This window comes from Microtus ochrogaster, chromosome 17, assembly GCF_000317375.1.
Source record: "Microtus ochrogaster isolate Prairie Vole_2 chromosome 17, MicOch1.0, whole genome shotgun sequence".
In the NCBI taxonomy this organism is placed as follows: Eukaryota; Metazoa; Chordata; class Mammalia; order Rodentia; family Cricetidae; genus Microtus; species Microtus ochrogaster.
The window spans coordinates 3,721,739-3,735,308 of NC_022019.1; the positions used below are offsets into that span (position 1 = coordinate 3,721,739).

General features: G+C 44.0%; 1 protein-coding gene across 1 annotated transcript in view; it reads left to right on the plus strand.

Moving 5' to 3' along the window:
- Nucleotides 1-6,844: 6,844 nt before the first annotated feature.
- Nucleotides 6,845-13,570, plus strand: part of Ero1a (endoplasmic reticulum oxidoreductase 1 alpha) — a 44,396-nt gene continuing 37,670 nt past the window's right edge. Inside the window, exon 1 of the mRNA XM_005355387.2 lies at nucleotides 6,845-7,017. Coding sequence (XP_005355444.1) covers nucleotides 6,904-7,017 — 114 coding nt within the window. The 5' untranslated portion in view covers nucleotides 6,845-6,903. The remainder of the gene's footprint in view (nucleotides 7,018-13,570) is intronic.

Sequence of the window (13,570 nt, forward strand, 5' to 3'; positions counted from 1 at the left end):
GTTTTTCGAGACAGGGTTTCTCTGTGGCTTTGGAGCCTGTCCTGGAACTAGCTCTGTAGACCAGGCTGGTCTCAAACTCACAGAGATCCACCTGCCTCTGTCTCCCGAGTGCTGGGATTAAAGCCACCATCGCCCGTTGTTAGAAGTTCTTTTATTGCATAGGATTGTTTTGGCTATCCTGGTTTTTTGCTTTTCCTTATGAAGTTGAATACCGTTCTTTCGAGGTCTTTGAAGAATTTTTCTGGGATTTTGATGATCATTGCGTTGAATCTGTAGATTGCTTTTGGTAAGATTGCCATTTTTACTATATTAATTCTGCGTACCCAAGAGCATGGCTCCCAGGGACTGGATTTGCTCCTGGCTTCCCAGTGGAGCTTGTTTGCTCTCTGTCCTAGGTAGCTGGTTCTGTTCCACTGCAGTTCCGGTGGAGATCGCTGACTCTGAGTCAGGTCACTGGCTCAATCCTGGTCAGCCAGTGTCCTGGGACTGAGTTGGCTTCCGGGACTGGATTTCCTCCAGGCTTCTGCTCCAGGTGGAGCTTGTTTCCTCAGGCCCTCTCTCTCCTAGGTAGCTCATTCAGAGCCACTCCTGTGGGATTTCTAATCTGTTTTTTTAAACAACACATTGTCGTGTGAGCTTAAGCTGTCATTACCCTTTTAGATTTGTTATTTGCTCAGTTTACTTGTACAGTCAGCAATCCACCCTGGAGTCACCTTGTGAAACACACACTCTCCTGAGCAAGAAGGGCTGAGGAAGCTAAAAATAGCCAATCAAGATCTCTACCTTTTGATGAATGCAGAAAACCTATACATCAACAGGTGTATTTTATCTCATATAGTAAGAACAATTACGGAAGCATAGAACAGAAGAAAAATCACAAGTCTGGAAACTCATTTCAAGTGAGAAAAGATGTAAAACTTGAGACAAGGCATGGGGGGAAAATTGTTAACAATGCATCATTTTAAAGAGAAATGCAGCAAACAAAGCTGGAGATCATAAGGGACCTTGAATGTCAGGTTAAGAGGCTTGAGCTTAACTTTCCAAATGGTTGGGCGCATTGGAAAACTTACAATTGTAATTTGAGAAACTGGGCTGGGTGAAGAATTTTGTGTGTGTGTGTGTGTGTGTGGAAATAAAGTAGGTGAGAAAGAATAAGGACAGGCCCGGGGCGGTGCTGCATGCCTTTAATCCCAGCACTTGGGAGGCAGAGGCAGGCGGATCTCTGTGAGTTCAAGGCTAACCTGGTCTACAAGAGCTAGTTCCAGGACAGGCTCCAAAACCACAGAGAAACCCTGTCTCGAAAAACCAAAAAAAAAAAAAAAAAAAAAAACAGTAAGGACCAGAGCTCAGTTCTTCCTCATGAAAGTAGAGAAGGAAATTTGAAGATGCATGAAGAGAACAGACATGGCTTATCAAAAGGATGTGAAAGATAAACAGAGAGAAGCCCAAAACATCTTTCTGCTTTCCAGATGACTGGCCACAAACGTTCTCGTCCAATAGACCACTGAATTGTAAAGCTAAAGGGTGAGATCTGAGCTAGAAATATACGCTTGGGAGTCTGCAGTGTAGAGAGAGCATTTAGAACTATGGGACTAAGCAATTTCCTTGAAGAGAGTGCACTGATACTAAAAGATAGATGGGATCCTAAGGAGTGGTCCCATCTTAAAGGTGGACTGTGGGAACGATCATGAAGTTATAATTAGACAGTATCAGGAAGGTACGAGGAGAGCAGAGTGTGATGGCCTGTTACCCTAGCACTTGGCAGGCTGGGGAAGAAGGATGGTAGAGTCTAGCCTGAGCTATATGGTGGGACAGACAAAGGAGAGGAAGTCATGAAGAAAAGCATTTCCTACAACGTACATTGAGCCAGGCAGTGGTGACACACGCCATTAATTCCAGCACTGGGGAGGCAGAGGCAGGTGGATCTCTGTGAGTTCAAGGCCAGCCTGGTCTACAGAGTGAATTCCAGGACAGCCAGGGCTACACAGAGAAACCCTGACTGGACAAAACAACAGCAACAACAACAACAACAAAAACAAAAACAAAAAAAACCAAAAAACCCCAAACCCAAACCCAAACCAAAATCAAAAAAACATGATCCCTTGAATTTGTTTTTTTTTATTTTTTAATTTTTAAAGACTTATTTATTTATTATGTATACAACATTCTGCCTCCATGTATACCCGCACACCAGAGGAGGGCACCAGATCTCATTACAGATGGTTGTGAGCCACCATGTGGTTGCTGGGAATTGAACTCAGGACCTCTGGAAGAACAGCCAGGGCCCTTAACCACTGAGCCATCTCTCCAGCCCGATCCCTTGAATTTGAAGAGAGAGGAATCAGGACTGTAAAATGCAGCATATATTTCCTGGAAAACTGTCACTGGGTTCAGTGATAATGTCGCTTAATGAGGCATAGCAGAACTGGTAACCTGGAAACCACAGTGGGGGTGGAGACAGGAATGGGAAATTAAGAAGTGAAGTCAGACCATAATCCACAGCTTGCTTGTTCAGGAACTTTACATAAAGACAGCTTAACTGCCTGTGCCTTCCCACTCGGAGAGTGCTAATCATATGGCAAGGAAGGCCTGACAATATGACATTTGTCTTCAGGAAAGATTAGATAAAAGAGTCTTGTCATGTGGTACCAAGTCTTTAAGGTTTTGCTTAGTCATTCTTCCTTAACTATATCGTTTACTTTCATTTTTTTCTTCTTGTGTGTTTAATGCTGGAAATGATTTAGGCACTGAATTTCCTGTAGATGCCTTCCTATTCTTTTTTGAAAGACTGGCTCAAGCTACTTCTTGCTTTGCTCATTAAAAAAAATAATAGCTGTTATTTACATAGCAATCAGGATTCCATCAAGAAATGCTGTGTGCATTAAAAAACAAAACAACAAAACAAGAAATGCTGTGTGTATTAAGTCTGTCATGCTGTTGTTCTAGTGGTAGAATAACAAAGATGTGATCTTGTTTCCCCTCCCCAAAACGTAATGTTGTTGAACAAAGTTGTAACAGATGGGGGGAGCTGAGGTTCCAGAATCAAAGACTGAACTTTGTATTCTGTGGCACTTGGGAATGTTTACTGGAAGACTAGCTAGTTATTTCATGGGTTCTCACACACTCTACATGAGTGCCCAGGAAGGCACTGAAGAAGCAAACACACTCAAAAGACTAATTGGAAGGTTCTTGGGTAGCTTCAGTGATATTCAACGCAAGAGGAAGCTGACTCTATTAACTCACACCCGGCTCACAGGCTCTCGCATCAGTGTAAGGTCTTAAGCTGTATCATGCTTGCTTCCAATGCACTCTCCTTACTCAGTACGCCCCCTTTCTTACCTTGTCTCTCATTTTTGATGGCTGATACTTGGTCATAAGAAAGCTATTCATTCAAAACTGAAAAGACTCGGAGTCTCTGGCATGTTTGAGACAGAGGCCATGCTTAAGGGGTTCAAGTGTCTGCAATTCCGTGGTAGAAATATGAAAAAGAAAATGTTATCCAAGATGTTACACAAATGTCAACCATGAAGAGTGCAGGTATCTCTTCAGTATAGAACTTTCAACGCTCGGATGTATACACAGAAGTAGGATATTTACACAAACGATCACATTCGGAATTCCATGTTTAGTCTTACATAGCCCAACTGGATCCAAACTCACAATGATCCTCCTGCTTTGGTCTTTCTTCTCTTTTTCCTCCTTCCTTTTTTCCTTTCCTTTTCCTTTTCTTTTCTTTTTTTTTTTGAGAGGGGTCTCGCTGTGTAGCTCTGGCTTTTCTGGAACTATGTAGCCTGGGCTGTTCCTGAACTCAGAGATCCACCTACCTCTACTGGAATTAAAAGAATTAAATACCAGTATGACCGACTTTATTAGCCATTTTTTGTTGCTTGCTTGGGACTTTTTAAAATTGTGTGTGTTTTCTGGTGTTGGCGGGGTGGGATGCGGTGGGTGGACTGGGGGGTGGGAGTGGGGTGGTTCTAGTCAGGGTTTCTGTGTGTAACAGCCCTAGCTGTTCCGGAACTCACTCTGTAGACCAGGCTAGCCTTGGATTAAAGGTATGGCTGAGCCTGGGATTCTTAACATAGATTAGGCTGACCCTAAACTTGTGTTGGGACTATATTTTGGGCCACTCATCTTTTTGATAATATTCCAAGAGGTATAAGTAGGCACCTCATTGCGGCTCTAATTTATACTTCCCTGATGGTTAGTGGTGTTGAAGACCTCCACACAGACTTCTTTTCCACAGGACCCAGCCTTTGGGAAAAGGCCTGCTCAGCTCCTTTCCCATATTATTGTACTTGTTATAGAGTTGAGTCCTTTATATTCCCATACTTATTTAAGCATTACACATAGTAGCTAGGAGCAGTATAGTGTCCATCAGTGGATGAACACACATGTAGTTCACACGTGTGTACATCCCCACAGAGGCTGTGCAGGCGTATAAGGAAGGGGATGCTGGGACACAGCTGCAACACCGCTGTAGCCGGAGATCACCACGCTAAGTGGAATGAGGCAAGTGCAGATGGAGAAGAACTGTGTGATCTCACTGTGTGAAACTTTAAAATCTAATCTCATGGCATTTGTAGGAAAGTGGTACCCAGAGGCTGGTGGGGGCAGAGGAAGGCTGGGGAAAGGAGAGTTGGTCTAAAGGTACAAAGTTACAGCTAGAATTCGGAAGCTTTACTATGGCATTATGTGGAGACTGCAGTTTAATATACCATGTATTTTGAGGGTACGAACAGATTTTTTTCAAACATTCTCATAAGAAAATCTGTCGAGGTGATGGATATATTCATTTGACTGATTGATGGAGGAGGGTCATCTTTCTATCTGTTGTTTCATTGGTTAAGTAATAAAGAAACTGCTTGGCCTCTGATAGGGTAGAATTTAGATAGGCAGAGTAAACAGAACAGAACGCTGAGAGAAAGAAGCTGAGTCAGTGAGTTGCCATGATTCTCCCACTCCAGATAGATGCAGGTTAAGATCTTTCCTGGTAAGCCAGCTCGTGGGCTACATAGATTATTAAAAATGGGTTAGATTAATATGTAAGAGCTAGCCAATAAGAGGCTGGAACTAATGAGCCAAGCAGTGTTTAAAAGAATACAGTGTCCGTGTAATTATTTCGGGTAAAGCCAGCCGTGAGGGCGGCCGGGTGCCGGGGACGCAGCCCTGGCAGCTCCTATTACAACTGATTCTTCCTACAAGGTGCATATAGATTGAAAACATCATATTGTACCCCATTAATATACATACTTATTAATGAATTAAAAATAAAATTGAAAAGTTGCTTGTAATGGCACCAGCCTTTAATCTCTGCACTAGGGAAGCAGAAATAGGTTGATCTCTGTGTGATTGAGGCCAGACTGGTCTATACAGCAAGTTCCAGATCAGTCAGGACTACACAGTGAGACTCTTTATCAAAATAAAAAGCACCCCCCCAAGCAAACAAAGTAACAAAGAATGAAAAGATGACCTTGTCATTTCCATGGGTGTCCTCCATACACAGGGGCTGAGCCTTGTGCATCTTTTACCTCCAAAGTCAAGCTCAGCTCTGCAAATTATATTGAATTGAAACTTACCTGGAATCTGAAACTGTGTGAAAAGGACACCAGGTAAACCGCCTTAAAAACGGAGAATGTGTCCGGGGTAGTGGTGCACTCAGAGCTCGAAGCAGCCTGAGTTCAAGGTCAGCCTGGTGTTTAGAGTGAATTGCAAGACAGACTTCAAGAAAAACAACAAAACAAACAAACAAAGACAGGGTGTGGGGAAGGGGGAGAATGTGCTCTGACTCTAGAAAAGGTAAGTAAGAGTTGCATTATAGATATAATTCCAGATAAGCAAGGAGGCCATTCTATCTTAGTATGTGCACAAGACATGCTATAGGTGCAGGGTTTCCACTGCCTGGCTCCTGTCCTTGTTAACACTGGCTGTTCCCATTTCCACTTAGGAAAAGAAAGGGTGGTCTGTACCTTGCTGTGGCTGTGAATGTGCATAGTTCACAGAAAACACACTATTTTATGAATAAATCTTAAGTTGAGTACACGTTGGGCTAACATCGTCCCTCTACTGTCTTTTTTTTTTTTTTTGGTTTTTTCAAGACAGGGTTTCTCTGTGGCTTTGGAGCCTGTCCTGGAACTAGCTCTGTAGACCAGGCTGGTCTCGAACTCACAGATATCCGCCTGCCTCTGCCTCCCGAGTGCTGGGATTAAAGGCGTGCGCCACCATCGCCCGGCCCCTCTACTGTCTTGATAAAAATATTTATCATTTATTTATTTGCTTATTTATTTGTAATAAGGTCTAACTCTATAGCCCAGGCAGTTCCCTTAGTGTGTAGCTCAAGTTGTCTTCGAAATTGAGCAGTCCTCCTGCTGCAGCCTCTGGAGTGCTGGGATTATAGGTGTAAAACCACGACGGTCATTCTGAAACCAATTTTACCTGTTCCCTATTTGGCACAGCCACTAGAAAGTTCTAAATCGTTTGTGCAGCTGTGCCCTCCAAGCTGAACTCCAACATCCTTTTGGCTTAAGGCAGCGGGAGCACGGTGGACACGTAAACCCAGGCTCGATTTCCTCGGTAGTGACTAGGGGCTGTGTCGGGCAGGACAGCGACGACGGGGAGCAGTGGCTCTGGGGAGGCCCCGAACCCGGAAGGACCGCATCTCTGCGCGGGTGGAGCTTGCAGGCCAGGTGTCCCGTAGGCGAGTGCGTGAGCGGGGCGAACAGGAAGGCAGGCGCCCGGGGCTCGCGTGGGCAGAGGCGCGCGCCGCCGCACGTCCGCAGGGGAGGCGGGAGCGCGGAGGGCGGAGCGAGGGACGGGGCGGGGCGGGGCCGGGCGCGGGCTTCTTCTGCGGGCGCGCGGCCTGCGCCCCGGAGCCGGGGACGTAGGCGCAGGCTGAGGGCGGCGATGGGCCGCGGCTGGGGCTTACTCGTCGGCCTCTTGGGTGCTTTGTGGTTGCTGCGCTCGGGCCACGGCGAGGAGCGGCGACCGGAGACGGCGGCGCAGCGCTGCTTCTGCCAGGTGAGGCGCGCGCGGCTTGCCCACTGGCTGCGCATCCTCGGGCGCGGGCGATCCCGGTGCGCGGCCCGGACTGCGTTCGCGGTCGCCCGGGCCGCGGGACCCTGCGATGGGCGTGGGCTCCTGGCCAGCTTGTCACGCAGTGTCCCAGTGTCCTGCTGTGGCCTCTCCGCGGGGCGGAGTCGAGTTGACAAGATCTGGGGTTCTGAGTGCACCCGGTACCTGGACACCTCGTGCTCGCTGTGTCCTGGGCATCCCCTTCCTTCCCGCTCGGGACCGACTCGGGGGTGGGGGACCAACTGTTCTCCTAGTCTTGCTGTCGTTGTCAAGAGGTTGAATGACCTTGTGTGGCCCTTTAGGTGCCCTGGTCCAACTGCCTTGTGTCTTTGCGGCCGTTGTTGTCCTTTGACTCCTTGGCCTGTGTTCGGTGCACTTTCTTCTTCCTGAAGCTTGTTCTAGCATCCTGACACTCCCTTAGCGGTTTGAATCCTTGGCAGGCCCCAGCTTCAGTTTAATTATGAGCTGTGATTATTTATTTCTATGGGAGATGTGAGCAAAACATTAAAAGAATTTTTTCTTTTTTTTATGGTGTAGCCTGTTAATTTTGTATGAGGCCATTTAGGTTAGATGTATTGGGCTGACTCTGAATGCCGTTTTGCTGTCTTCACAAAACGCCAGCAGGTAGCTTGGAAACATCAGAAGAACCTGGAATCAATCGGTGTGTTAGTCTCTAAGTGGTGTGTTAGTCTCTAAGTGAGTTCTTGTAAAGTCTGGAAGAACTCTTGAGTATTAGTGGTCCCCCGCCTTTCTTCTATTTAAAACTATATCAGATCATTCTATTATTGAGTTTCTTGATAGGTAAATTGTATTGCTATCCAGGTTTTCAAAACCACATCTCGTGCTGGCCTGTTAGCTTTCTTACTCCTCTTGTTTGTTACTGCTCTTTACAATGTTTAAAATATTGGCTTGCTTAATTTGAGTGTATTGTACGTGTGGGTATTTGCATAGTAAGGAGCTCTCTCCATCCACCACGTGGGATCTACCTCAGTCCTCAGGATTGGTAACAAATGATTTTTGTTGATCCATTACTCTTTAAAGTCACCTTTTGGTGGACTTGGAAATTACATTGTAAAACATGGAGGGATAAACAGCCAAAGCATTCGTGGGTCTTACTATTTATGACCAGAAATAACGTGCATGCTGGATGTGATACTATAATATTGGAATCACAGTTGATGTTCAGAGGGAGAGGGCGGGCGGGGTCATCTCTTTCCCCACTTTAAGTTTTTTTTTTTTTTTTTTCTCGAGACAGGGTTTCTCTGTAGCTTTGGAGCCTGTCCTGGAACTCCCTTTGTAGTTTTTTTGTTTTTTGTTTTTTGTTTTTGTTTTTTTTTTGGTTTTTTCGAGACAGGGTTTCTCTGTGGTTTTGGAGCCTGTCCTGGAACTAGCTCTTGTAGACCAGGCTGGTCTCGGACTCACAGAGATCTGCCTGCCTCTGCCTCCCGAGTGCTGGGATTAAAGGTGTACGCCACCACCGACTGGCTCCCCACTTTAAGTTTTGGATTTTGTTGTTTTAAGTAATTTGGGAGCCGAGGTGAGTTGTTGGGGGGAAGTTCCTTGGATCACAAATTTCCGGTTTACAAAGTTTCAACTTCTAAACACGAGACAGGAACAAGTAACTTGTAACTAACTATCAGTGCTGAGAAAAGATACTAGGTGTTAAACTCAAGTGTGTTCTCCGTGTTTGGATAATGGTATAAAAATACCATTTGTCTCTACAACTCAACCTTTTTAGAGATCTCCTTAAAATTAAGAAATTTTAAATTATTTTTGCATTTTTCTTGAATAGTTAATTTTTTTTTGGTTGTTGTTTCATTATCTTCAGGTTTGTTTTTTATTTATTCATTTGTTTATTTTGAGCCAGGTTCTCTTGACATAGCCCTGGCTGTTCTGGAAATCAGTATGTAGACCAGGCTGACCTCAAACTCCTAGATGAATGCCTCTGCCTCCCAAGTGCTGGGATTAAAGGTGAGATCACAATACCTGGCTCTTATTTATTTTTATTTACCATATTTGTGTGTTTGCCTGTTTGTGCACCACGCACATGTGGTGCCAGAGGAGACTGGAAGAGGCTGTTGGATCCCATGGAACTAGACTGTGAACCACCATGTAGGTTCTGGGACCTACTCAGATCCTATGGAAGAGCAGTCCTTGCTTTTAATCACTGAGCTAGCTATCTCTTCAGCCCCCAATAATTTCAGATTAAAATACTCCCTAATACCCAAAAGAAATCTGTTAAGTCAGTTTATTTAAAGGAAGAGTCAGCTGAATGATAGCAAACTAGCCTGGTTCCTCGGTGCTTGTGTGTAATATCTGCCCTCAGCCTGGGGCAGGCTGAGCTACCTCCAAAATATGGCCTAGCTAATGGCAGAAATAGTCAGAATGGTCTTAGGTGTTTTTTTTTTTTTCCCTTCCTGCTGTCAGTCTCTCTTACCACTTCTACCTCGGGTTACCACATCACCACCCTTGTTTGCATGAGTATCTGGATTGTAGTTGGGGTTGGGCTCACAGGCTCCTATGATGAGTCAGCAGTTTGTAGCTGTGTGACCTTAGACAGTCATTGCCTGGGGGGGGGGGTGGTTAATGAAGGTCTGCGAGCAATAAGATTAACTTTGATAAGCGTTCAACAGGACACTGGGCAGTAAGTACTGAGAGATCAAAACTGAGTTAAAAATGGTTTTCAAACCTGGTATTTGATTGGTGCTTCAGCAAATGTTAGGGAGATTTCAGGGTGTCTTAGGGTTTGTATTGCAGTGAAGAGACACCATGACCACAGTAACTCTTATGAAGGAAAACATTTGAGTGCCTTACAGTTTCACAGGTTCAGTCCATCATCATCATGGTGGGAAATGGTAGCCTGCGGGCAGACGTGGTGCTACTGAGGGAGCACATCTTACATCTTGATCCACAGGCAACAGGAAGTGAACTTGGACACTGAGCATGGCTTGATCATGTGAGACCTCAAAGCCCACCTCCACAGTGACACACTTTCTTCAACAAGGCCACGCCTACTCCAACAAAGCTTCACACCTGCTAATATGAACTTACAGGGGCCACTCTTTATGAGTTTATAGGGGCTAATTCATTCAGACTACCACCACAGCATAAGATGTAAAAGTATCGTTTAGTTCAGCCAGCTTTTTTTTTTTTTTTTTTTTTGTTTGCAGAGATGTGTCTTTGGGCTTGGTCAGTTACTACATACATCTGTTGATTAGAAGTCCTTTTAAAATGCCTTTCACTGTATGTTGTAAATTCTCTCTCTCTCTTGCTCTCTCTCTTCTTTGGATGGAGTTTCACCGTGTAATCCTGGCAGTATGAGAACTCATTCTGTGAACCATTCTGGCCTCAAACTCACAGATCTGCCTGCCTCTGCCTCCAGTGCTGGAATTAAAGGCCGTCACCACTCAGCATTTTGTAAGTTCTTTAAAATTTTAGCTTTATTTTATTTTAACTATTTGAGTGTTTTGCTTGTATGTATGTGCATGTATGTGCATGTATGTGCAGCATGTGAGTGCCAGGGGCCGCTGGCGGTCAGAAGAGGGTGTTGGATGCCCTGGAACTGGAGTTAGATGACCCATGTGCTTGCTGGGAACTGAACACAGGTCCTCTGCAAGAGCAGCTACTGAGACATTTCCCCAACCCTTGTAAACTCTTTTCAGAATAGTGTTTTATTGTTTACTGTTCATTATTCAAAATGATTATTTGAGACTTGTAAATCTTTCTTATATACAACTAAAATAGTAATTAGTAATACCAATTTATGTAGTAAGTTTACTCTTATCACCATATGAGTAAATAGTCCTGGAAGCACCCTTCTTTGAACCAAATAGTATTTGTTATCATAGACATAGACTTAGATGAAAGGAAGCCCTTCCAGTTTGTTATTTTTATTTTTTTGACAGAATAAGTGAATGTGACAAAACTAGGCACAATTTGTGGAGTCTATCTTAAAGATGTAATATCAGAAGAAATACTAAAGGCAGTTATGGAGAAAGTATGACCTTATTTTGTTGCACTTAGTTGAAAATTAGTGTGCATTCCTTTCCACTGAAGCTGTTTTATTGTTGTTGAATCTGATGAGCAGTAGTGAGGCTCAGCTGCCTGTGTGTGGTTGGCCTATCTTGGGCTCCCTCAAGAGGGACACTCAGCCCCCTGAGCGAAGTAGCTCTGCCTCAGGCTGCTGCAGGAAGGGCACTCAGACACAAATGCCAGCTCCACAAACATATTTTTTTTTCATTTGGAGTACATTGTAGATAAACTCTCCAAACATGTGCATCTGTAGATTTAACCTGTCAAGTGTCCTGTATATCGGTTTTAAAAATAACTTTAAAAGCCAAGTAGTGGTGGTGCATGCCTTTAAGCCCAGCACTTGGGGGCAGAGGCAGGTGGGTCTCTATGAGCTCAAGGCCAGCTTGGTCTACAGAGCCAGTTTCAGGACAGGCTCCAAACTACAGAGAAATCCTGTCTTGAAAAACCAACAAAACAAAAGAGCTTTGTTTATTAGGCCAAGTTGCTGCTCCATGGAGAAGTGACTTGATGGGTGGACAGAAACCCAGTATTAAATACTCATCAGATGGTCTTATAGGTTAGGCTAAAGAGGTGGCCGTTACCTCTAAGTGCTTGCTGCACCCGTGGCTTTTCTAAATAAAGTATATGGAAGAAATATTTGTAGGATGATTGCTATCCTTTGAGTCACTTCATAATGTGATGGCTTTTTTCTTTTTTTTTTTTTAATTAAAAAAAAAGATTTGCATGCAGTATGTCTGTGAACCATATACATGCCTGTAGAGGTCAGACAAGGGCATTGGATCCCCTGGAATTGGAGTTACGGTCTTGAGCCACCATGTGGACTCTGGGAATCGAACCCTGGAACTCTACAAGAACAAGAGCTCTTAACTGCTGAGTCATTTCCCCAGCCCCACACTGTGAACTCTATTTTTTGCTTTTATTTTTTGGTTTTTTCAAGACAGGGTTTCTCTGTAGCTTTGGAGCCTCCTGGAACTAGACCAGGCTGGCCTCGAACTCACAGAGATCCGCCTGCCTCTGCCTCCCGACGTGCGCCACCACCGCCGGGCTTTTTCACTGTGAACTTTAATAAGACAGAGACGTAGGCAGAGATCGCTCTCGATACCCTGTGCCTTGCTATCCGACACCAGTTTTCTAGTATGTGGGATCTTTTGATTTCCATCACCCCAGTCCTTTACTTCCTGTCACAGTCTTTCTATTTCTAGTCGAGCCCCTTTCTCTCTCCTTTCATATATTCCACAGGCGAGACTGTGCAAGCCTTTCCTTTACTTCAATTCACTGCACACATCTTCCAGGGCTGCCCAGGTTAAACGGCAGGATTTCCTTTTTAAGCTGAGTGCGTATGTGTCATCGTTTGCTCTCTGTTTATCTTGGTTGGGAATTAAGAGATACAACATACAACACGAGACGTATGGTTAGTAGTGCATTCAGGAGTTTTGTTACAGCTATACCTGTCATGGGACAGGTGGGTAATTACATGAAAAGATGGATATGTTAATTTGCCCTGTTATAGCAACCATTTTACTATATATAACAACATCATGCTGTATATTTTAAAATATGCAATAAGATTTATTTTTTATTTTTTTAAATATTTTTTATTATGCATACAATATTCTGTCTGTGTGTTTGTCTTCAGGCCAGAAGAGGGCACCAGATCTCATTACAGATGGTTGTGAGCCACCATGTGGTTACCGACAATTGAACTCAGGACCTTTGGAAGAGCAGGCAATGCTCTTAACCACTGAGCCATCTCTCCATCCCCAATAAGATTTATTTTAAATAAGATTTATTTTTCAATTTTCCAATAAGATTTATTTTAAAAGTTTGTACCCTTTTAAAAATCTCTTTTCTTCTTTCTCTCTCTCTGTGTATGAATGTGTGTGTGTGTGTGTGTGTGTGTGTGTGTATATGAGTGTGTGTGTATGAGTGTATGCTGTGCCCTTGAACACCAGAGGAGGGCATTAGATTCCTTGGAGCTGGAGGTGCGGGTGTTTGGGAGCTGCCTCACAAACCAGCAGGTACTGGGATCTGAACTCTGGTTCTCATGATAGAGCAGCAGTACTCTTAATGGTCGAGCCATCTTTCCAGCCCCTCATGTTCTTTTTCTTCTTCTTATGTTACAAAACACAATAAAATTAAGTATTCCTAGTTCTTTGACAAATAAAGTATATTTTGAATGCACACATTTATTTATTGATAGATAATAGGGCATATTGCAGGAGCTGTCTTATTACACCTATACACTGGGATAGTATCATCAAGCTAATGATCGTATCTATCCTCACACAGTTAGCTGCATATATGGTGAGAATACTTAAGATCTATTCCCTTAGCAAATATGCACTATTATTACCTGTGGTCACTATGGTGTTCATTCAGACCCCAGGGCTTATTTATCGTGTATTTTCTCCTATCTTCCACTTCTATCCTTTGCACCCTTGGCTGTTGTAAGAGCCTACTTGTTTTT